The sequence below is a fragment of the Erpetoichthys calabaricus genome, chromosome 14 (assembly GCF_900747795.2).
Source record: "Erpetoichthys calabaricus chromosome 14, fErpCal1.3, whole genome shotgun sequence".
NCBI classification, from domain to species: domain Eukaryota; kingdom Metazoa; phylum Chordata; class Cladistia; order Polypteriformes; family Polypteridae; genus Erpetoichthys; species Erpetoichthys calabaricus.
This window is the reverse complement of record NC_041407.2, coordinates 100,106,862-100,130,250: the sequence shown is the minus strand read 5'-3', so window position 1 is coordinate 100,130,250 and position 23,389 is coordinate 100,106,862. Positions and strand designations below refer to the sequence as shown.

Genomic DNA, 23,389 nt, shown 5'->3' with positions numbered 1-23,389 from the left:
TATCTGACAGGTTTGAGGACTAAAATCAGGAAAGCCAGTTGAGGTCTAACAGGGTCACCACTAAAAAGAGGTGCAGGTTTAAGGTCAGTGAGATCCGACAGGACCAGGACTAGATAAGGCAAAGCTGCAGGTTGATGAGATCTGTCAGGGTGAGACCCTAAAATAACATGAAGCAGCAGGCCAGCAATATCAGGGAGGATCAGGACTAGATAAGGTGATGCCACAGGCCAATGAACCCTCTCAGGATCAGCACTAAATGAGGTGAAGCTGTAAATCAGTGACACCTGTCAGGATCAGGAATAAGTGAGGTGGACTTGTCGGCCACCGAGATTAGGGAGAATCAGGATTACATAAGGCAAAAATAGACAGTAGGTGACTGAGATCTTTCAGGGTGAGCCCTAAATATCATGAAGCTGCAGGCCACTGCGATCTGTCAGAGTCAGCACTAAATAAGGTGAAGTTGTAAATCAGCGAGACCTGTCAGGATCAGGACTAAATGAGCTGGACTTGTAGACCCTTGAGATCAGAGAGGATTAGGGCTAAATAGGGGTGAAGCTGCACTGCAATGAGATCGGTCAGGGTGAGCCCCTAAAATAACATGAAGCAGCAAGCCACCAATATCAGGGAGGATCAGGACTAGATCAGGTGAAGCCACAGGCCAATGACCCCTCTCAGGATCAGCACTGAATAAGATGAAGCTGTAAGTCAGTGAGACCTGTCAGGATCAGGACTAAGTGAGGTGGACTTGTCGGCCACCGAGATTAGGGAGAATCAGGATTACATAAGGCAAAAATAGACAGTAGGTGACTGAGGTCTGTCAGGGTGAGCCCTAAATATCATGAAGCTGCAGGCCACTGCGATCTGTCAGAGTCAGCACTAAATAAGGTGAAGTTGTAAATCAGCGAGACCTGTCAGGATCAGGACTAAATGAGCTGGACTTGTAGACCCTTGAGATCAGAGAGGATTAGGGCTAAATAGGGGTGAAGCTGCACTGCAATGAGATCGGTCAGGGTGAGCCCCTAAAATAACATGAAGCAGCAAGCCACCAATATCAGGGAGGATCAGGACTAGATCAGGTGAAGCCACAGGCCAATGACCCCTCTCAGGATCAGCACTGAATAAGATGAAGCTGTAAGTCAGTGAGACCTGTCAGGATCAGGACTAAGTGAGGTGGACTTGTCGGCCACTGAGATCAGGCAGGATCAGGATTACTTAAGGCAAAACTACAAGTCGATGAGGTCTTTTAGGGTGAGCCCCTAAAATAACATGAAGCAGCATGGCCAAGAGTGGGGCGGGGCACGAGACATCATGGCGATCATTATATTAAGGGGCGTGGCCAAGAGTGAGGCAGGACATGTGACTTGATGATGATCAAGTGAGATTCAGGGGCGTGGCCAAGAGTGGGGCTGGGCATAAGGCAGGGCAACAATCAAGAGTAACATAAGGGGCGTGGTCAATTGTGGGGTGGGAAATAAGGAATGATGAAAATCAAGTGTGATTCAGGGGTGGGGGGGAACCAAGGGAGGGGCAGGATATGAGGCATGACAACAATCAACAGTGATTGAAGGGGCGTGTCAATTGTGGGGCGGGATATGATAATGATCAAGTGTAATTCAAGGGTGTGGCCAAGAGTGGGGCAGGACATGTGACTTGATGATGATCGAGTGAGATTCAGGGGCGTGGCCAAGAGTGGGGTTGGGCATAAGACATGATGATATTCATTATATTCAGGGGTGTGGCCAAGAGTGGGGCAGGACATGTGACTTGATGAAGATCGAGTGAGATTCAGGGGCGTGGCCAAGAGTGGGGTTGGGCATAAGACATACTGACAATCATTATATTCAAGGGGTGTGGCCTAGAGTGGGGCAAGACATGTGACTTGATGATGATCGAGTGAGATTCAGGGGCGTGGCCAAGAGTGGGGTTGGGCATAAGACATACTGACAATCATTATATTCAGGGGTGTGGCCTAGAGTGGGGCAGGACATGTGACTTGATGATGATCGCGTGAGATTCAGGGGCGTGGCCAAGAGTGGGGTTGGGCATAAGTCTTGATGACAATCATTATAGTCAGGGGTGTGGCCAAGAGTGGGGCAGGACATGTGACTTGATGAAGATCGAGTGAGATTCAGGGGCGTGGCCAAGAGTGGGGTTGGGCATAAGACATGATGACAATCATTATAGTCAGGGGTGTGGCCAAGAGTGGGGCAGGACATGTGACTTGATGATGATCGAGTGAGATTCAGGGGCGTGGCCAAGAGTGGGGTTGGGCATAAGACATACTGACAATCATTATATTCAGGGGTGTGGCCTAGAGTGGGGCAGGACATGTGACTTGATGATGATCAAGTGAGATTCAGGGGCGTGGCCAAGAGTGGGGTTGGGCAGAAGACATGATAACAATCATTATATTCAGGGGCATGGCCAAGAGTGGGGCGGGGCATGAGGCCTCATGATGATGATCAAGTTATTATTGTGTTATCATGTTATTGTTACTTTGTTCTTTATAATTCCTGCTGTGCCATACTTTCAAATGTGAAGACACACAACTTTAAAATGGTTCATATCCCCTTATGTAGGACCCCCTTTATGGTCGGCCACATCCCCATTCACACTTGAGGCCCTTTGTACCTCTCAGATGGGTCCTCCTTCCTCGTCCTTGCTGCTGTGGAGTTCGGAGCCCATACAGATTCTGATCGTTCTGACATGACAGAGCTAATACCCCGCCTGATGACCCTTCTTCTATGTCCTTCTTCTCTCCATGTTCTCCAGCTTCTCAGAGTGCTCCAGGAGAAGGAAAACATGAGGATCGTGAGAGCAGCATGCCGGACCTCTCTCCAGGCCCGGACCTCCCCTCATTGGAGTTGACCGTCAGCTCATCTCCTCTCATTTCTCCAAACTCTCAGCTGTCAGAAACCGTCTCCGAGGGCAGCGCCATGTCTCGTTTGGACCCAGGCTGTGAGATGGTCCCCACAGATGCCAGGCGAGGGACTGTACCATCTGGAAAGGGTGACAATGACAGGAGCAAGAAGAGCAAGCAGCACCTGCACTGCCCCGTCTGTAAAGTGACGGTCAACTCGGTGTCGCAGCTGGAGGCCCATAACAGCGGTACTGAGGGGCTGAGGGGTCCAGGAAGTGATAGTAGACCAGGGTGCAAGTGGCCTTGCCTGAGTTGAGTGTGGTAGATAAGGAAATAATCAAAGGATCAAGAGATGGATGAGACCAGAGTGGTAGTGAATAAGCATGCTGGGGCAAAACCGTAAGTCACACCAAAGCCCAACATGTAATTCGAATTCGTAAGAACGAATGGAAAGTGAAAGTCTTTAACACAAACAACACCTCAACATCAAAAAAGCCAAATTACCTCCAGTGGGATTCAGCGTGGTATAAGAATAACGTGGGAGAACGTCCAAGGCAGACGCTACATTTCATTTATAGTCCAATGAAGCCCCAACTTTCATGGGCTCATCAACATGTCTGCAGGTCTTATCGAGGGGGAAGTCGTTGGGAGTTCTTCTGAGAAGTGGCTTTCTACTGGACCCCTGATGCCCACCATGTTCTAATGTGCATTAAAGTTCAGGTCTTCTCTGTGCCCTGTGAAGTCTCCGCCATGCATGACTCCATTCTGATGAGGCCTCACATGCCCTACACTGACATCTCCCTTTGACCTCCTTCTCTTCTCCTTTCATGCAGGAGCCAAACACAAATCCGTGCTGGAAGGACAGACCAGCCAGCCCAGGAGGAGGAGTAAAGTCCCCTCATCACGGTCACTCTGCAAGACCAAGCGGATAGGAAATAAGGGCAGCCTGGGAGTACAGAGCAAGGCCTTCCACTGTGAGGTGTGCGCGATCTACGTCAACTCAGACACCCAGCTTAAGCAGGTATGGGCAGGGGGGCAGACAAGAGACCACCATAGGAGGACATCTGTCTGTCCAGGTCTACCTATCTACTGTATTATAGAGCGTCTTCCATGCCTGTCTGTGTACCTGTTATATAATGATGTTCATGTCTCTCCATTATATAGTGCCTTTCATGTGTTCTTGTCTCGTATATAGTGTCTTTCATTATCTGTCTATCTATTATATTGTGCCTTTCAATTCTATGTATCTATCTAGTTATCTATCTATAATGTAGTGCCTCCTGTTCCTCTCTGTTGATCTATTATATAGTGCCTTTCAAGTCTGTCTATATATCTTATATATAAACGTCTACGCACGGAAGTATGTGTCTGTCTGTCTGTCTGGCCCGGAAGTGCAAGGCTACAGCATGAAGCTCAAAGAAAGTGACTCTGTCGCCAAAGTGAAACCACCAAGAAAAGAGAAACTCGCTTAGCTACTGATAGACAATGGAGACGAGCACATCGACAAAACGAAACCTCCGAGGAGACAAAAACTCGCTTAGCCACTCATAGACAACGGATGTGATTGATTCATTGAAGTTCCAGAATCCGTGGCTTCTAGGAGCCCAGGCTTTTTACAGCACGGGCTTAAACAGCTAGTCTATTCTATAATACCTTTCATGTTTATCTATCTATCTATCTATCTATCTATCTATCTATCTATCTATCTATCTATCTATCTATCATATAGTGCCTTTCATATCTATCTATCTATCTATCTATCATATAGTGCCTTTCATATCTATCTATCTATCTATCATATAGTGACTTTCATATCTATCTATCTATTATATAGTGCCTTTCAAGTCTCTCACTCCATAACATAGTGCCCTTCATGTCAATCAGTCCACCTGTCTACTATATAGTGCCTTTCAAATCTGATTGTATAGTAGCTTTCATGTTTTATTTATCCATCTGTTATATAATGTATTTCACTTTCCATCTATTATATAGTGCCTCTCAAGTCTATCTGTAATATTTTGCCTTCCTTGTCTATTTATGTTATATAGTGCCTTTCTTTTTCTTTCTTTCTTTCTTTCTTTCTTTCTTTCTTTCTTTCTTTCTTTCTTTCTGCCACTCTTGGGCCGCTCGTCCTCACCTCTTGCTCGATGTGCTCATCATCTCGTCCTTATTTTGATTTTCCTTCCACTTGTTTCTCGGTCAGCCAGTCCTTCTCCGTTTAGACATTTTTTTCATGAGACTGCAGGCTTCAGTGGTCCTTAATCGTGTTGAAGCTCATCCACTGAGAGTGACGGCGGCTGATTAAAGTCGTCGGTGTTGCCAGGGCAGTGCCAGGCTGTTTCAGCACACGGCGATTTCAAACGTGTGGGATGGAGACGGGCGCTCAGAGTGGATTAGGGTGTCTAATCTGGCGGTCCCGGTCGCCTTGAGGCCCTCAGGGTCTTTTTTTTTTCATGCTTTCCACTGCCGTGTTTACTCCTCATTTTTTTTCCCTTTTATCTTTTTGTGTTTTTCTTGTAGCACATGAACAGCAGAAGGCACAAGGACAGACTCGCTGGCAAACCTCCGAAGCCCAAGTACAGCCCGTACAACAAGAGCCAGCAGAGCACCATCCTCACCGTGAGTCATGCAGATGTGGGCACCAGTGGGTGGGCCTGCCGACCCCGTTATGGTCTTTGTCACATCCAACCGTCTTGTGACGTGCTTGTCCAGTTCAGGGAATCAGAGGTGGCGCCTATCTGGGTATGATGGGGCACGGGGCAAGCAGCAGCCCTGAATGGGGTGCCAGTCATGTTAGTGTTGACCTGCTATAGCACCTTTCATGGTGAGCACTTCCAAGTGTTTAGGATCACCTGGCATGAGTCGGGCACTCATAACACACAACTGAAACTATCCGACTGACTTGATTTATGCGCCAGTAACTAATGCTGGTAGTCCGTTGAAGAAGTTGCGTTCCATTGATTTTTATATAGCGCCTTTCACTGAGTGCTGTAACAAGTGCGCAGCTAAATACATACGGCACCTTTACAAACGTCTCACGACAAAATAATATATACACATCAGATTGCACGAAAGACCACCGGATTAGCATGAGCAGACCCTCACAATGTCCGTCCATCCATCCACGTTACACTAGAAACACAAAGGAGGAGCTGTGGGCCTCCAAGCTGAGCGCGTCCTCAAGTCCTGCGCTGTCCCCAATGTCACCTCCATGCACCTCCTTACCGGGTGCACCAGGGGGGGGGGGTAAGTTGGGGATTTCAAAGCTGCATATTCATTAACCCCACCCCCCAACCCCGTTACCTTTTCAGACCCTCAGAGATGAAAGTCGGCTTCTTGAAGGAGACTCCTGACCTGACTGTTTTGGAGAACAGAAAGGGGTCTCAGTCTGAATTGACTACTCCATGTTGGCCTTACTCTCTGGCACAAGGGGCTATCAAACAGGACTGCGAGACCCTCCAGTCCACAAGTCACTTTGACACGTGCGGTCTAGCAGTCATTTTACACCGGTCACTGCCACTCCATGCCCTCACACGTGTTTTCCACCAGCTTTTCTCACATCCCTGGCGAGGTGGGGCAGCCGGTTATGTCATGATGCTGTGAACTCGCGACCAAAGAATTTGATTTCGTTTTGAACAACTAAAAACTAAATAAGGACGTGCTTTGGTGGCACGACGTGGGCATGTTATCGTCCAATTCCCCTCTGCTTACCCTTGACCTGTGTACTCCTCTGATTCGTCACCGGGTTGGTGTACCGTCACACCTTAAGACTAAGGCCGGGTTTATACAGTGGGTCTAGAAAAGAATCCCCCCCCTTCGAAATGTTCCCATTTTTTTTGCTTTACAGCCTTAAGTGAAAACACACACAAACCAATATTTCTTCCCAGCTTTACTTACTCAATGCAACCTCTAACATCCCAGTGAAAGACATCACAGCTACAGTTCAGAATTATTAAAAAATCAAAAACAAGACCTACTGCCATTAATAAAGGACCACCGCAATGTCAATGTCATTTTGTTGAACTCCCTTTTGCTTTAATGACCGCCATGAGTCTGTTGGGATATGTCTCTATCAGCTTTGCACACCTAGATTGAGCCCACTCAATATTTGCCCCCCACTCTTCTTTACAGAACTGTTCAAGTTCGCTCACATTGGATGGTGAGTGTTGGTGGTCTACTATCTTCAGATCTTTCCACAGATTTTCACTGTGATTTAGGTCTGAGCTCTGACTGGCCACACCAGGACATTCTCTTTTTTCTCCTTCAGCCGCTGTGTGGTCAGTTTTGCTGTGTGCTTCGGGTCGTTGTCGTGTTGAAAGGTGAACATTCTGCCCATCTTCAACTTTCTGGCAGAGGGTAGCAGGTTTTCCTCAAGAATTTGACGGGAATTTTGCCCCATCCATTTTTCCTTCTACCCTGAAGAGAGCCCCCGGCCCCCCACAACAGGATGCTGCCACCTCCATGCTTTACTGTAGGTATGGTGTGTTGTGGATGGTGAGCTGCATTGGTGTCCCGTTTGGTATTGAGGCCAAATAGTTTGATTTTGGTCTTGTCTGACCATAAGACCTTTTTTCCACTTGGCATCAGAATCTTCAAGGTGCATTCTGGCAAAGCTTAAACGAGTCTTAATGTGGCCTTTTCCTTGCGACCCTAACCCCAAAAAAAACAAGCCACAATTGTGAAGCACTTGTGAAATTGTTGTCACTTGCACACCATTAATGACCACTCTTCCATAAAATCCTGGAACTCCTTCAAAGTGGCCATTGGCCTCCTGGTAGCCTCTCTTACCAGTTTCCTCCATGATGGACGGCCGGATCCAGGGAGGGTCCTGGTAGTACCAAACACTCACCACTTCTTTATGATGGAGTTTACTGAGCTCCTTGGGATTGATAAAGCCTTTGAGATGTTTTTGTCTCCATCTTGTGCGTTACGTCTGTCCACAACTCTGTCCCTGAGATCTTTTGAAAGTGGCTTGTCACCCATAGTCAGTTGTTTGCGGTCAGTTGCACTACCAAGCAAGGGAATGAATGCTCCAGGAACAGCTTCACTAATCCCACTCATTACAACTGATCACTGGTGGGAGGAAACCAGTGACTGCAATGGAAATGGTGGGCACTGACACCTGATTGAGTTTAAGGGGGGGGGGGGGGGTGATCCTTTATTCATGTCAGTATTTCCTGTTTTTTATTTTTTTTTATTTTTCTGAACTGTGATATCTTTCGGCAGCACGGTGGCGCAGTGGGTAGCACTGCTGCCTCGCAGTTGGGAGACCTGGGGACCTGGGTTCGCTTCCCGGGTCCTCCCTGCGTGGCGTTTGCATGTTCTCCCCGTGTGTGCGCGGGTTTCCTCCCACAGTCCAAAGACATGCAGGTTAGGTGGATTGGCGATTCTACATTGTCCCTAGTGTGTGCTTGGTGTGTGGGTGTGTTTGTGTGTGTCCTGCGGTGGGTTGGCACCCTGCCCGGGATTGGTTCCTGCCTTGTGCCCTGTGTTGGCTGGGATTGGCTCCATCAGACCCCTGTGACCCTGTGTTCGGATTCAGCGGGTTGGGAAATGGATGGATGGATGGATCTTTCACTTGGATGTTAGAGATTACATTGAGTAAGTAAAGCTGGAAACAATATTGGTTTGTGTGTTTTCATTTAAGGCTGTAAAGCAAAATAAATGGGAATATTTCAAAGGGGGGGGGGATTCTTTTCTATACCCACTGTACTTCACGGGACGTGACGTGTGCTCCAGCGGACGCTGCTGCTATGCAAGAGTTATACTGTTTATACTTGCGCACGTACTTTACGAAAATCTAGAAGATTCCACCAGGTGGCAGTGCGAGATATCATCACGGTGAGAACAGGTTCGGCGTCGCTGTGATATGAATGGCCTGAAACGTCCATTAAATTCCGAGGACACCTCCCCACAATATCTCTGAAAAGGATGTTTGATGATTCCATCCATCAATTAAGGGATGTGCCCATTCCGGCAAGCATCGGGCACAAGACAGAAACAAAAATCCCTGGACGGGACATCAAGGTGAACACAAACACACACACGGGCGTCATTTTAGTGTTACCAAATCCCCAAACCTCCTTGAGACAGACAGCAGCAGTCCCCTGCCATCTTGGATCGAATCGCAGGCTTCACATTGGTCTCTCCAGTAAGTCCCAGTGACCTGCTCTAGTGACCTCAGCTCCCCTCGGCATGGAGTGTTCCGACAGTAACTCGGGGGCACGAGGGGTGGCGAGGATGAGACAAAGCCTGTTATTCTGCTGGCACTGCCAGGCAGGTGGCGCAAGTGCGTTGAGAAGGGTGGAGACGACATTGAGAAATGACAGCATCAGTCTTGTTAAGCTTCCTTCCATTTTCTAAGAAGTCCCATTTGACTCCCCCTCGTCCTACTGTGCAATAACACAATACCTTTTTTTAATTTTTGTACGTCTGCCTCTCTTGTTACCCCCCTCAGTCCTGGTCAGTCCCAAACTACTAGCAGTCCATCTGCTTTAGTCGACGGCTTGTGACGATAGGCACCAACAACGTGTGATGTAACCTAAATGTTACCTTTGGTCTCCCAGAATCTACTCCGACAGCCAAAGGCCCACCATCCCCGACTACAAGCCATTTATCGACCAGTCAATGTCTGACTTTAACACACTGCTCGTTATTGGACAGAGCTCTTTGTCCACAGATCGGATCATACGCCACTTCCTTACTGCTCCGGGTGCTCTAAAATAAAATGACCCGATTACCTCAGTCACTCCAGATATGAAGACAAAGCAGCAGCAATAAAACAAGTGGAGAAATGTGGACAGCAAAGTCTGGACAGATATATTAGTCTTTACAGAAAGGCTGACGGAAAGTTCAGGATGTCAAAGATGAACGTTCATTTAGCAATCGATAGAGCATCAGGAGTGACTTGTGACAGCAAGAGTGAAAGGGAAGGTCTACAGGATGGTAGTGAGACCAGCTATGTGATATGGGCAGGAGACGGTGACACTGACCAGAAAGCAGGAGACCCAGCTGGAGGTGGCAGAGTTAAAGATGCTAAGATTGACATTGGGCGTGACGAGGATGGCCAGATTAGAAATGAGGACATTAGAGGGTTAGCTCAGGTTGGACAGTTGGAAGACAAAGTCAGAGAGGTGAGATTGCGTTGGTTTGAACATGTGCAGAGGAGAGATGCTGGGTATTTTGGGAGAAGGGTACTAAGGATAGAGCTACCAGGTAACAGGAACAGAGGAAGGCCTAAGAAAAGGTTTACGGATGTGGTGGGAGAGGACATGCAGGTGATGGGGGTGACAGAACAAGATAACGAGGACAGAAAGATACGGAAGAAGATGATCCGCTGTGGTGACCCCTAACGGGAGCAGCTGAAAGAGGAAGAATAAGAAGAACGTTCATTGAATGCTTTAGCTGACCATCAGATGAGAACAGTTGAATGTGGCTGGTGCCCTCACTCCTGATGTCACTCTCACCATCCCTTGACATCTTTTTATCCTCTCCTGACGTCACTCTCGCCTTCCACTGTGGTGACCACTAATGGGAGCAGCAGAAAGAGGAAGAAGAAGAAGATTAATTGAATGCTTTGGCTGATGATCAGATGAGAACAGTTGAATGTGGCTGGTGCCCTCTCCCCTGATGTCATTCTCGCCCTCTCCTGACGTCATTTTGTCCTCTCCTGATGTCACTCTCGCCTTTCCCTGACATCATTTTGTCCTATCCTGACATCAGTCTCACCCTCCACTGTGGCAACCCCTAATGGGAGCAGCAGAAAGAGAAAGAAGAAGAACATTCATTGAATGCTTTAGCTGACCATCAGATGAGAACAGTTGAATGTGGCTGGTGCCCTCACTCCTGATGTCACTCTCACCATCCCTTGACATCTTTTTATCCTCTCCTGACGTCACTCTCGCCTTCCACTGTGGTGACCACTAATGGGAGCAGCAGAAAGAGGAAGAAGAAGAAGATTAATTGAATGCTTTGGCTGATGATCAGATGAGAACAGTTGAATGTGGCTGTTGCCCTCACTCCTGATGTCACTCTTGCCATCCCTTGACATCATTTTGTCCTCTCCTGACATCAGTCTCGCCCTCCACTGTGGCGACCCCTAATGGTAGCAGCAGAAAGAGGAAGAAGAAGAAGAAGATTCATTGAATGCTTTGGCTGACGATCAGATGAGAACAGTTGAAACTGACTGGTGCCCTCTCCCCTGATGTCATTCTCGCCCTCTCCTGACGTCATTTTGTCCTCTCCCGATGTCACTCTCGCCTTTCCCTGACGTCATTTTGTCCTCTCCTGACGTCACTCTCGCCTTCCACTGTGGCGACCCCTAATGGGAGCAGCAGAAAGGAAGAAGAAGAAGAACATTCATTGAATGCTTTGGCTGATCATCAGATGAGAACAGTTGAATGTGGCTGGTGCCCTCTCTCCTGATGTCACTCTTGCCCTCTCTCCTGTTGTCACTTTGTCCTCTCCTGACGTCACTCTCAGGTGAAGCACATTTACTGTAAAATTTCCATGGTGGGGGGGTTTCACAACACGTGATGATTACGCCCTCTGATTGGCTGGGTGTCAATATGCCGGCTGAATTCGCTCAGACTCTTTACTCTCTCTGAGTCATTCCGTTTTCCCGAACAGTAAAGTTTTTGATGTTTTAAGAGCCTTCCTTTCCCGTGCCATATGCCAGTCTAGTCCTGGTGCCCATCTCATCAGTACGGCCTGAGGTGTCTCCTGAGTTGCTGCTCAGTTCAAGCAGATGCCGCTGTGACTGATCCTGGGACAATCCAGGAAAGCCGAATGCTCTTCTGCTAACGGTCCAAGCGAGTGTCTTGTATTTAAGTTCATCTTGTGTTGGCTTCAGCAAAATAAAATGGAAACATCAACACAAAGTTGCAGATTCTGCACACCACAACAATGAGAGAACAACGTGAACGACGCGCTACCATCAGGCTGATTGGCCCTGTGTGGTGGGCAATCTAATGGACTGCAGTGGACCACTACCTCTGCACCTACCCCACCATGACCCTGAACTGGATTAAGCAGGTTGGAAGAAGTTTGCTCTCATTGTTGGAGTGTCATGTTCTGTCAACTTTGTGACACGTCATGGTCACACAGCATACCGTTATCTCTGCACATGTCACCTCAGGGCCAACCCGTCTTTGTTCTTCTCCTCTCTCTGTTTTGCAGAACGTAAGATGGAGCAGCTATGCCGGAAGTGCGATGACCGCCATGAAGAAGGTGTTCAGCCGCTGCAATCTGACCTCATTATCTTCTCAGGTACGTGCATGGGAGCCTCCTTGCATGTGTGCGTGCATGTGTGTGTTTGAGCCTTTTCTGTATCCCTGGTGGTCACATCCAGATGCTCCCTCATGAAAACATGAATAGCTTACCCTTGGGTCACCTCCAAAATGGAGATCCTCAGAGAGAGAAGAACAAGGCCAGCCTCACCCGGGCATACAGGCACTATCTGTGTGCAGCTTCAGTGTTCTCCCCGGGTCCATGTGGGCTTCCCTTCCACATCCTCAAAGCCACGCTGGTCTGCTTGGTTGGAAACTCACAACTGGCGTGTGGTGCTGAGTATGTTACGTCATGGTAGGCTTACATCATGTGGCCAGTCAGCTGAGCCTCAGCACTCATCGGGCTGTTTGTGAGTGTGTGTGTGTGTGCGTGTGTTAGGCAGGCGGAATTACAAATTTGTTGCAAAGTCTGGAGGGGGTGTCGTTTTCATAACTTTTCAAAACTTCATATGCCGCTTGAGACGGCGGCCATTGTAGACCGGGCATGTCAAACACGCGGCCCGCAACAGAAATCTGTGTGGTCCGCCTGACAGATCCTAGTTAGCACTAAACTTGTACAAAATGATTGCTATCGTTTGTGATTGAATCATTCTGCATCTTCGGCGTCACTTATTGACTTTTCTTACTTCCGCCTTCTGACAAAAGCGCGTTTTCCCATGGCATTACGGTACCAGAACGTCATCTGCTAGTATAGTTTCAGCTGCGACGTCAGCTCCTTGATACCCTAGGCATGACAGTGCCCCCCACTCACGAGCCTTGACCAAAGTTAATGAGCCGCGACGTCGCAACTGAAGTGCTAGGCTGCAGCAGCCTGGCAGGCTACACTACTGGCTGGGCTGCTGAGACTGGCCACTGGGCAGAACTGACCATCACGAGTAGTAATAACTCACATATTTTCATGTTTTTTAGCTCTAGTTTTATGTAATTTTGTGCTAGTATTGTAACGAACAGTTAGTGCAGACTACAGCTGAAGATCTGAAGTGGACGTGAGAAGTTGGTGAGTTGTTTAATAACACATTTTTGTGATTTTGAGTTTGTAAAATTAGTGTAGGTCAGGGGGCTTTTTGCATATCGGCTTATTTTACAATATAAACTTTGAAGTAAACTTAGTAAAGTAAAATTGGATTTTTGGAGGATTTGTTTTCCAACTTGAATTACTGAGCAATGAATTCAGTGAGCGTTTTCGTGATTTCAGTTCACACGAACAGGGCATTGCGCTGTTTACGTCACCCTACTCTTACAACGTTGAGAATGCGCCTGAGAATATCCAAATGGAGTTGACTGAACTGCAGTCCGATTCTGTTCTGAAGGCAAAATACAACGAAATTGGTGTGCCAGGCTTGTATGCTTACCTGCCACCCTCGTATGTGCAGATCCGTACGTTGGCATTGAGAGTACTGTCTATGTTCAGAAGCACTTACCTTTGTGAGCAATTGTTTTTGTTAATGAAAGCTACCAAAACCCCACATCGCTCAAGACTTAACCGTCGAGCACCTTTCATCCCTCATAAAAGTTGCAGCTGCACAAGATTTCAGGCCTGATATTGCCGAACTGGTTACTAACAAGAGATGCCAAGTGTCGGGACAAAAGAAATAAATCTCACACTGTAAGACTCCTATATAAGGACCTAGCTAAGAGGCTAAGACTCTAATTGTACGCTGTTGTACGGCGACTATATGGAAATAGATTGCTTTTCTTTAAACTTTAAACTTTGAGTGTTACATTTTTTTAATTAAAGTTTTCAGTATTGGAAAGAGAACTACAGTAACTTTGTATAATAGTATAATAGTATTTGTTACAGTGCGGCCCGCTGACGCACGTATGGCAGTCGAAGCGGCCCACCAATGGTAGTGAGTTTGACACGCCTGTTGTAGGCGATTTGTAATGAAGTGGTGTGACGGCCCTGTGTGCTGCCGTGTGTGAAATGTACCATCAGCCTGGCGACGGCCTTGGATTCCTCCACCCGAGTGTATTTAATCCCTTGACCAGCTGTTAAGAGTGAGTGGATGTCATGCATGAGCGAGCGTCCAGCACGGCAACGTTGGCAAACGTCTGAGGAGGGGAGGCCATTCGGCCCGTCAGTCCTGCTCACCGAGATGACGTCAAGCCGAGTTTCAGAGTTCCCTAAATGAGTGTGTGTGTGAAGTGCACCAGAGTGTGTGTCCTGTGTGGCTGTCTATTATACTGTGGGGTCCTGTATGTCACTCATTAGAAATGACTGCAACACACCATAGTAACCAGTAGTTTATAATGAGGTGGGACGTCAACACTCCTGCATGACACCCAGTCGCATATCGGCTTCAGTCCCTCGTGATACACACCGTCGTCACATGTCAGCCATAATATGCACTCCAGTATAGCAGGCAGACATCCTCACGTGGTGATGTTAGTGTGTGTGTGATGGGAGGGCCTGCCGCGGGCTGCGTATGTGTGTATTATGTGTGATTGTGTCCTGCACATGGAGTGTGTTTTATATGCGACTCTACTGTATACACTACAAAGGGCTGTATATTTGACTGTGTACTATACAGGAATGTATATGTCACTCTTTATTACACACTTTTGTATGCTATGTGTGATTATATTATATGTGTTATAGTACTATACTGTACCTGCATGTGTATGGACTGTGTGGCTGTGTGCCATACACCAGTGTCTATTATATGTGACTACATATACTGTATATTTTATGAATGATTATATATTTGACTGACTGTGCATGTATATGTCACTCTTCATTATAAACTGCTGTGTATTGTGTTTGATTGTACTGTATATTTTACTGGTGTATACATTATAGTTTAATTCTTCTTTATAAATATATTATGATAATATACAGTAACATATAATGAATGGCTTCACCTATGCATAACACACAGTCACATATACTGTAATATACAGTCGTTCATAATATAAGGTCACATTTAATATAGTGCAGTACACTGTCAACCATAACAGGCACTCCTGTATACCACACAGCCACACATACACTCCTGTGACATACACTATGGTATACACTCCTGTATAAGAGACAGCCACACATGTTATATAGGAGTGTGTATGAAAGGCAGCACAGGTGACTGTGTATTACACACAGGAGTGTCTTTGTTACTCCTCGTTATGAACTGCTGTATGTTCTGTGTGACTGTGTGCCATACTGGAGCGTATGTTACTGTCTATGGCACTGTGTATCATCGTATACATACATACAGGAGTGTCTATCATATGGCACTGTGTATTATAATATACATACATACATACAGGAGTGTCTGTCATATGGCACTGTGTATTATAATATACATACATACATGAGTGTCTATTATATGGCACTGTGTATTATAATATACATACATACAGGAGTGTCTATCATATGGCACTGTGTATTATAATATACATACATACAGGAGTGTCTATTATATGGCACTGTGTATTATAATATACATACATACATACATACATACATACAGGAGTGTCTATCATATGGCACTGTGTATTATAATATACATACATACAGGAGTGTCTATCATATGGCACTGTGTATTATAATATACATACATTCAGGAGTGTCTGTCATATGGCACTGTGTATTATAATATACATACATACATGAGTGTCTATTATATGTCACTGTGTATTATAATATACTGTACATACATACAGGAGTGTCTATCATATGGCACTGTGTATTATAATATACATACATACAGGAGTGTCTATTATATGTCACTGTGTATTATAATATACTGTACATACATACAGGAGTGTCTATTATATGTCACTGTGTATTATAATATACTGTACATACATACAGGAGTGTCTATTATATGGCACTGTGTATCATAATATACTGTACATACATACAGGAGTGTATTATATGGCACTGTGTATCAAAATATACTGTACATACATACAGGAGTGTCTATTATATGGCACTGTGTATTATAATATACATACATACATACATACAGGAGTGTCTGTCATATGGCACTGTGTATTATAATATACATACATACATACATGAGTGTCTATTATATGGCACTGTGTATTATAATATACATACATACATACATACAGGAGTGTCTATCATATGGCACTGTGTATTATAATATACATACATACAGGAGTGTCTATTATATGGCACTGTGTATTATAATATACATACATACAGGAGTGTCTATCATATGGCACTGTGTATTATAATATACATACATACATACATACATACAGGAGTGTCTATCATATGGCACTGTGTATTATAATATACATACATACAGGAGTGTCTATTATATGGCACTGTGTATTATAATATACATACATACATACATACATACAGGAGTGTCTATCATATGGCACTGTGTATTATAATATACATACATACAGGAGTGTCTATCATATGGCACTGTGTATTATAATATACATACATACATACAGGAGTGTCTGTCATATGGCACTGTGTATTATAATATACATACATACATACAGGAGTGTCTATCATATGGCACTGTGTATTATAATATACATACATACAGGAGTGTCTATTATATGTCACTGTGTATTATAATATACTGTACATACATACAGGAGTGTCTATTATATGGCACTGTGTATCATAATATACTGTACATACATACAGGAGTGTCTATTATATGTCACTGTGTATTATAATATACTGTACATACATACAGGAGTGTCTATTATATGGCACTGTGTATCATAATATACTGTACATACATACAGGAGTGTCTATTATATGGCACTGTGTATCATAATATACTGTACATACATACAGGAGTGTCTATTATATGGCACTGTGTATTATAATATACATACATACATACATACAGGAGTGTCTATCATATGGCACTGTGTATTATAATATACATACATACAGGAGTGTCTATTATATGTCACTGTGTATTATAATATACTGTACATACATACAGGAGTGTCTATCATATGGCACTGTGTATTATAATATACATACATACATACATACATACAGGAGTGTCTATTATATGTCACTGTGTATTATAATATACTGTACATACATACAGGAGTGTCTATCATATGGCACTGTGTATTATAATATACATACATACAGGAGTGTCTATTATATGGCACTGTGTATCATAATATACTGTACATACATACAGGAGTGTATTATATGGCACTGTGTATCATAATATACTGTACATACATACAGGAGTGTCTATTATATGGCACTGTGTATTATAATATACATACATACAGGATTGTCTATTATATGGCACTGTGTATTATAATATACATACATACATACATACAGGAGTGTCTATTATATGGCTCTGTGTATTGTACTGTATATGTATGTGTAAGTTCTGTGTGACTGAGTGCCATACGTGACTAAAAGCAGCAGCAGTGACTGTGTAGCTGACATTACGTGTGACTGTATATTTCCCTGTATATGGTGCCTGTGTGCGAACAGCAGTGTCCAGTGCATTTTGGGTAACACCATACCAGATGAGGGTTACACGTCATTACCATGTATGCAGGACTGAATGTTCAGGACGTTCTGCTTCAGTGTCTTCACTGAGGTCCTCTTGAATGCTTGTCCTCATCCCCTTACCCTCGTCTTCATCTTCATCTTCTTGTTCTTCTTTCAGACCAAACTGGCCCTGCAGAAGCAGCTCACCAAGACCCTGACGCCAGGATTCCTGCCAAGCCCTCTGAGCCCGGCCGCACTGTGCACCATGGCCGCCAGCCCCCTGACTCTGCGCCACCCAGCGGGCACCACCACCACCCTCATCCAGACCCCATTCCTGGGACCAGCCTTGTTCCGGCCGGCGCCTGGCCCCCTGCGGGCAGCACACACCCCGATCCTGTTTGCCCCTTACTAAGGCAGCTCATGCGGCCCACTCAGGGCAGGGTCACTGTGATCACGGACTGGGAAAGGCAGGGGTGGAGGGGGAGGTGGCGGCCATTTCATTACAAAGAACTATGCAGTCCTCGTGCCACGCCGTCTGGGAGTGCGCCACCCCCCCCCCCAGTGTGTATATAGTCGGCCGTACGTCTAGGCATACCATAGGCACACATAGAGCGCTAGGCAGCGGGGTGGAAATCCCAAGGCCCCCACCTGGGGGGCACAAAAGCCATATTGATATTTACAGTTTTCTGTTTTCTGTACAAAGAGATTCTGCGACTATTTTCCTGACTCGTGTCTGCATGTTATGTTATCTTCTTTTTTTTTTTTTTGTTTGTTGCGCTTCACGGCTTTAAAGAGGTTTTTATACAAACAGAGGAAGGCTGCATTTAGACATTCAGCCCCCGGGGCCACTCAGCAGCCCCCCTGCTCCATGAGAGTGACTTCGGCAGCCTCACCCCTTTCATTATCATTGTCAGTTTAGTGTCACCTTACACCAGCCTGTTTACGCACCACCGGATAGGCAGACAGGGATTGGCACAGTCAGTGGGCTCATTCTCTAGCTACCATTGACACCCCACCATGGCATTGGAGGACAGTGCTGGCTGACGTGCAGTCAGTTCATGTGCCCTCCTGTAGGGGGCAGCAGATGGATCATGTTGTGACCCAAATTCACACATGCATATGGCCAGGAACCACGGCTAAGGGGGGTGGGGGCTATATAATGGGGGGGGCATGTGAAAGGCCAAGGCTGCTGACCATGGGGGGGGTGTGTGGGGGGTCAACACGCAGACCCCCTACACTGACAGCTGGCCTGCACAGAGCTCAGCATTGGCTTCTTTTGCCCAGTGTGATTCAGCCTTTGCAACCAATTAGGGACGTCAGCATCAAGCTAGGGGGGCTTCAGCTCGTGGCTCGTAACGCACAGCCGCATCGCCGCCTGACGCCGAGGACTCCATCAGAGGCCTGTCTGCAGTGCGCTGGCGCCCCCCGTGGCCGTGACAGGCCTCACACTTTCCTTTTTTTTTTTTTCTTGTGTCCATACGGAAAGTCAAACTGAGCCAAACGCTTCCGTGAATCGCATGGGGGTCCGTTTATAAATCAGGGAAAAGCAGATGGCAGCCTGGAACAGAGCAGACATCCGGATACTCGGCTCTTTCTGACTTTTATTCTTTATATATCGCTTTGAAATTAAAAGAGAGTCCTCCGTGTGTGTGTGTGTGTGTGGTGTGGGGTGGGGTAGGGTGGCACAGTGATTAGTGCCGCCGCCCTCACAGCTCCGGTGCCTTGACTTCAAACGGGGGTCTGGTTACCGTCTACCTGCCATTTCAAGCGTGCATCGCCATTCTTCAATAACGGACATTTAGCGGGAAGGTGGCGCAGCGTTTAGTGCTTCACTCTCACAGCGACCGACACGAGTTCAATGATCAGATTAATGCCGAATTGCAGCTTGCAGATTTCCTCGCTTTTCTCCGGGTGCACTCTTAAAAGTCCTGGTTCTTCAATGGCACGTCAGTGGGTGGTGTGGTTTCTCGTAGACCCATTCCTTGGCAAAGAACCATTTAATTCTGGGAAGGGTTCTCTGCTTATGAAATTGTGTCCTTTGGACTTTGGACAGAAGAGAACTCTGTGGTTTGGTATAGTAGGCAGGATACTAACAGATCAAGAAAACCTGAGCTTATATGCAACAAAATTGTGCATCCATTGGAATTTCTCAAATCTGTTAGGATCTATTCCTGGTTATTTATGGAACCTGAATCAATAACGGCTCTTTCTGGAACCTTTATCTGCATGGTTCCCCCATGGCATCACTCTGAAGAACCACTGTGGAACCTTCATTTCTAAGAGCGTATCATAAGACTCTCCAGGCGTCTATAAAGCGTCCCGCTAGAAACAATTGAGCCACCTGACGTCCATACTGGGGGTTACCCCCCTGTGTTTGGTCTCCGAGAACCTCAGGCACCACAAACCCGCGAATTTTAAGCTAGCTTGTGTGCCCTGCAGAGGACTGGCGTCCCATCCAGAGATGCCAATTGCCCAGTGTTGCCCAGTTAATCTCCTATTTCACTTCAACCCTAAACATAACTAAGCAGAGATAAAACTCTAAAAGCTCGCCAGATTCAGTGGGCAGCAGTGGGCATTAACCAGGAAACAGCCATGGGTGGGACGCCAGTTCATCACTGGGTAGATTTTGAATCTCCACTCAACCTAAGCTACATGTCTTCAAGGGTTTTAAAGGAAAAGTGGAGTGCATTCCTAAAAATCACTGGTCTGTGGGGGTCCTCATTGAACCCGATATTCCCGTCTCGATGTTGGATTATGGAGCCACTCTAAACTTTGTGGGTCAGTTGACTGGCAAATCTGCTCAACTCAGCTGTGGACTGGCGCCCAGTCCCTTCTTCAGTTCATCCAATGACGTGGTGATAGGCTCCGCCCCCTGGTTCTGAAGAACGACTGAATCGAGGGAAGCCCGGTAGAAATTGTTTCTATGCAGTTGAAAGCTCCGTTCTGTCACGTGTTCCAAGTCCAGCGAGATTCTTACTAATCAACATGCCACACGTCGCCATCCCTAGCGAGCAGACCTGCCTTACCTCAAACCTTACACAGCAGTGGGCCGCTCATTCCTTGTTCTAAATCCGCTTGTTTCGAGACACAAGAGTCGTAACTGGTCTTCTAATATGACATCCTGCTTATCGAAATCAGTGATGGACGATGCGCGAACGATTCCTTCTTTTTTCAGTGACTCTTTTCAGTGAATCATAGGAGTTGATTCCCAAGCACAATATAATATAGAAACATAAAATTAGGATGATACTCTGTATGTGTCTCTGTGCATTCAACACGTTAGTCACACAAAATTAAACTTTGAAAAAAATCTTATTCTTATTTCTAATAATCATTTGCTTTCAACTTTACCGAAGCGCACATATTTGACAGCTCATTCAGCCCACAGAGCATGCAGCATTCACAAATTGTTTTAACTGAACCCATTCATTACCTGAGAACGAGTCACATGACTCTCATAAATTTGATTCGCAAACGAGTCACATGATTCTCATTCATTTGACCTTCAAACAAGTCACATGACTCTTGTTCATTTCCTTTGCTAACGAGTCACATGATTCTCATTCATTTGATTTGCTAACAGTCACATGATTCTCGTTCATTTGATTCTCAAACGAGTCACATGATTCTCATTCATTTGACCTTCAACAAGTCACATGACTCTTGTTCATTTCCTTTGCTAACGAGTCACATGATTCTCGTTCATTTGATTTGCTAACAGTCACATGATTCTCGTTCATTTGATTCGCAAACGAGTCACATGATTCTCATTCATTTGACCTTCAACAAGTCACATGACTCTTGTTCATTTCCTTTGCTAACGAGTCACATGATTCTCGTTCATTTCCTTTGCTAACAAGTCACATGATTCTCGTTCATTTGATTCGCTAACAAGTCACATGATTCTTGTTCATTTCCTTTGCTAACAAGTCACATGATTCTCGTTCATTTGACTCTCAAACAAGTCACATGATTCTCGTTCATTTCCTTTCCTAACAAGTCACATGATTCTCATTCATTTGATTCGCTAACGAGTCACATGATTCTCGTTCATTTCCTTTCCTAACAAGTCACATGATTCTCATTCATTTGATTCGCTAACGAGTCACATGATTCTCGTTCATTTCCTTTGCTAACAAGTCACATGATTCTCATTCAATTTGCTAATGAGTCACATGATTCTCATTCATTTGATTCAGAAACGAGACACATGTTTGTGCTTTGCTAACGAGTCACATGATTCTCGTTCATTTGACTTTCAAAGGAGTCACATGATTCTTGTTCATTTGGTTCAGAAATGAGTCACATGATTAATTTGATTTGCAAACAAGTCACACAATTTTCATTCACTTCGTTTGCTAACGAGGTGCCTAATTCTCGTTCATTTTTTTCGTTGACGTGTCACCCAATTCTTATTCGTTTGATTTGCGAAGGAGTCACACGATCCTCATTCATTAGAGTCCCAAATGGGTCACATGATTCCTGTTCATCTGATTCACAAGCGAGCAGGCCCGGTCTTAGGTATTATGGGGCCCTAGGCGAAAGGGGGGTCCAGGGGCCCCCTGAGGGGGGTGGAGCCCCCCTGGAAGCTCTGTGAAATACGTGAAAATTAGACCAAGGAGTCGATCCGGAGCCCCCCGGACGCCGGGGCCCTAGGCGGTCGCCTACTTAGCCTATGCCTAAGGCCGGGCATGAAGTGAGTCACATGATTCTGATTTGCGAATGGCACGCGATTCTCCTTAATTTAATTCGCTGATGCGTCACACAATTCTCATTTGTTTGATTTGCAAATGAGTGGCAAGATTCTGATTTATTTCATTTGTGAACGCATCACACAGTTTCCATTCACTTGCTTCGCTATAATCGATCACACAGTTCTTGTTGATTTGAGTTGAGAACGAGTCACAGGATTCTCTTTCATTTGATTCGCTCGTGAATCACACGATCCTCATTCAGTTGAGTCCCAAATGGGTCACATGATTCCTATTGGTTTGACTCACAAGCAAGTCACATGATTCTCATTCCCGTGATCTGTAAAGAACTCCCACAATGCTCGTTCATTTGATTCGCTGATGAGTCGCATGGTTCTCGTTTCCTTGATTTGCGAACGAGTTGCGCGATTCTGATCGATTTCATTTGTGAACGAGTCCCCCAATTCCCGTTCACTCGCTTCGCTAATCGGTCGCACGGTTCTTGCTCATTTGATTTCAGAACAAGTCTCACAATTCTCATTCATCAGAGTCACAAACGAACCACATGAGTCTCACGCAATGAGTCACTTGATTTCCGAACGACCCACGGGATTCTCGTTCATTTGATTTGAGGCATTACCCGATAACGAGCTGCACGGTTTCCCCTTCACGCGTGGTTATGTAGCAGAGCGAATTAGTTTGGTTCTGTATCTTTAATGTGTTCTAGTGCTTTCTCTACTGAAACAGGACAATGAAGTATCGAAATGTGGAATATATAAAAATACTGTATGAATTATGAAATGACATATTTGTGACGTTATCAGAAGAGACAAACCCCAAGCACTTCACAAATGCACCAGCCTCAAATCCTAAAAATGAATCAAGCGAATCAAAAGACTCGATTCCATTAAACGTCTGAGAGAATCGAATCAGTAAAGTGCATCGAAACGCCCATCACTAAGCGCCTTGACCATGAGAAAGGCGCTATATAAATAACATGCGTTATTAGTTATTATTAATTGCAATTACACGGTTTTAGTAACTGAACATGCGTGCACTCAACTTCTGGCACGCCCAACACTACCAC

The 23,389-nt window shown here is 45.5% G+C and overlaps 1 protein-coding gene across 5 annotated transcripts in view; it reads left to right on the top strand.

The window, feature by feature from the left end:
• znf385c (zinc finger protein 385C) overlaps positions 1-18,471 on the top strand; it is a 312,314-nt gene extending 293,843 nt beyond the window's left edge. For 3 of the 5 annotated variants that reach the window (XM_051918845.1, XM_051918844.1, XM_051918846.1), the window contains exons 5-9: positions 2,773-3,108; positions 3,694-3,881; positions 5,381-5,479; positions 12,038-12,127; positions 17,790-18,470. In XM_051918845.1, the coding sequence (XP_051774805.1) occupies positions 2,773-3,108; positions 3,694-3,881; positions 5,381-5,479; positions 12,038-12,127; positions 17,790-18,023 (947 nt within the window). In that variant the 3' untranslated portion in view covers positions 18,024-18,470. Of the gene's footprint in view, positions 1-2,772; positions 3,109-3,693; positions 3,882-5,380; positions 5,480-12,037; positions 12,128-17,789 lie in introns of all 5 variants that reach the window. The other 2 variants (XM_051918843.1, XM_051918847.1) reach the window with 2 other exon arrangements.
• The last annotated feature ends 4,918 nt before the right edge of the window (positions 18,472-23,389 follow it).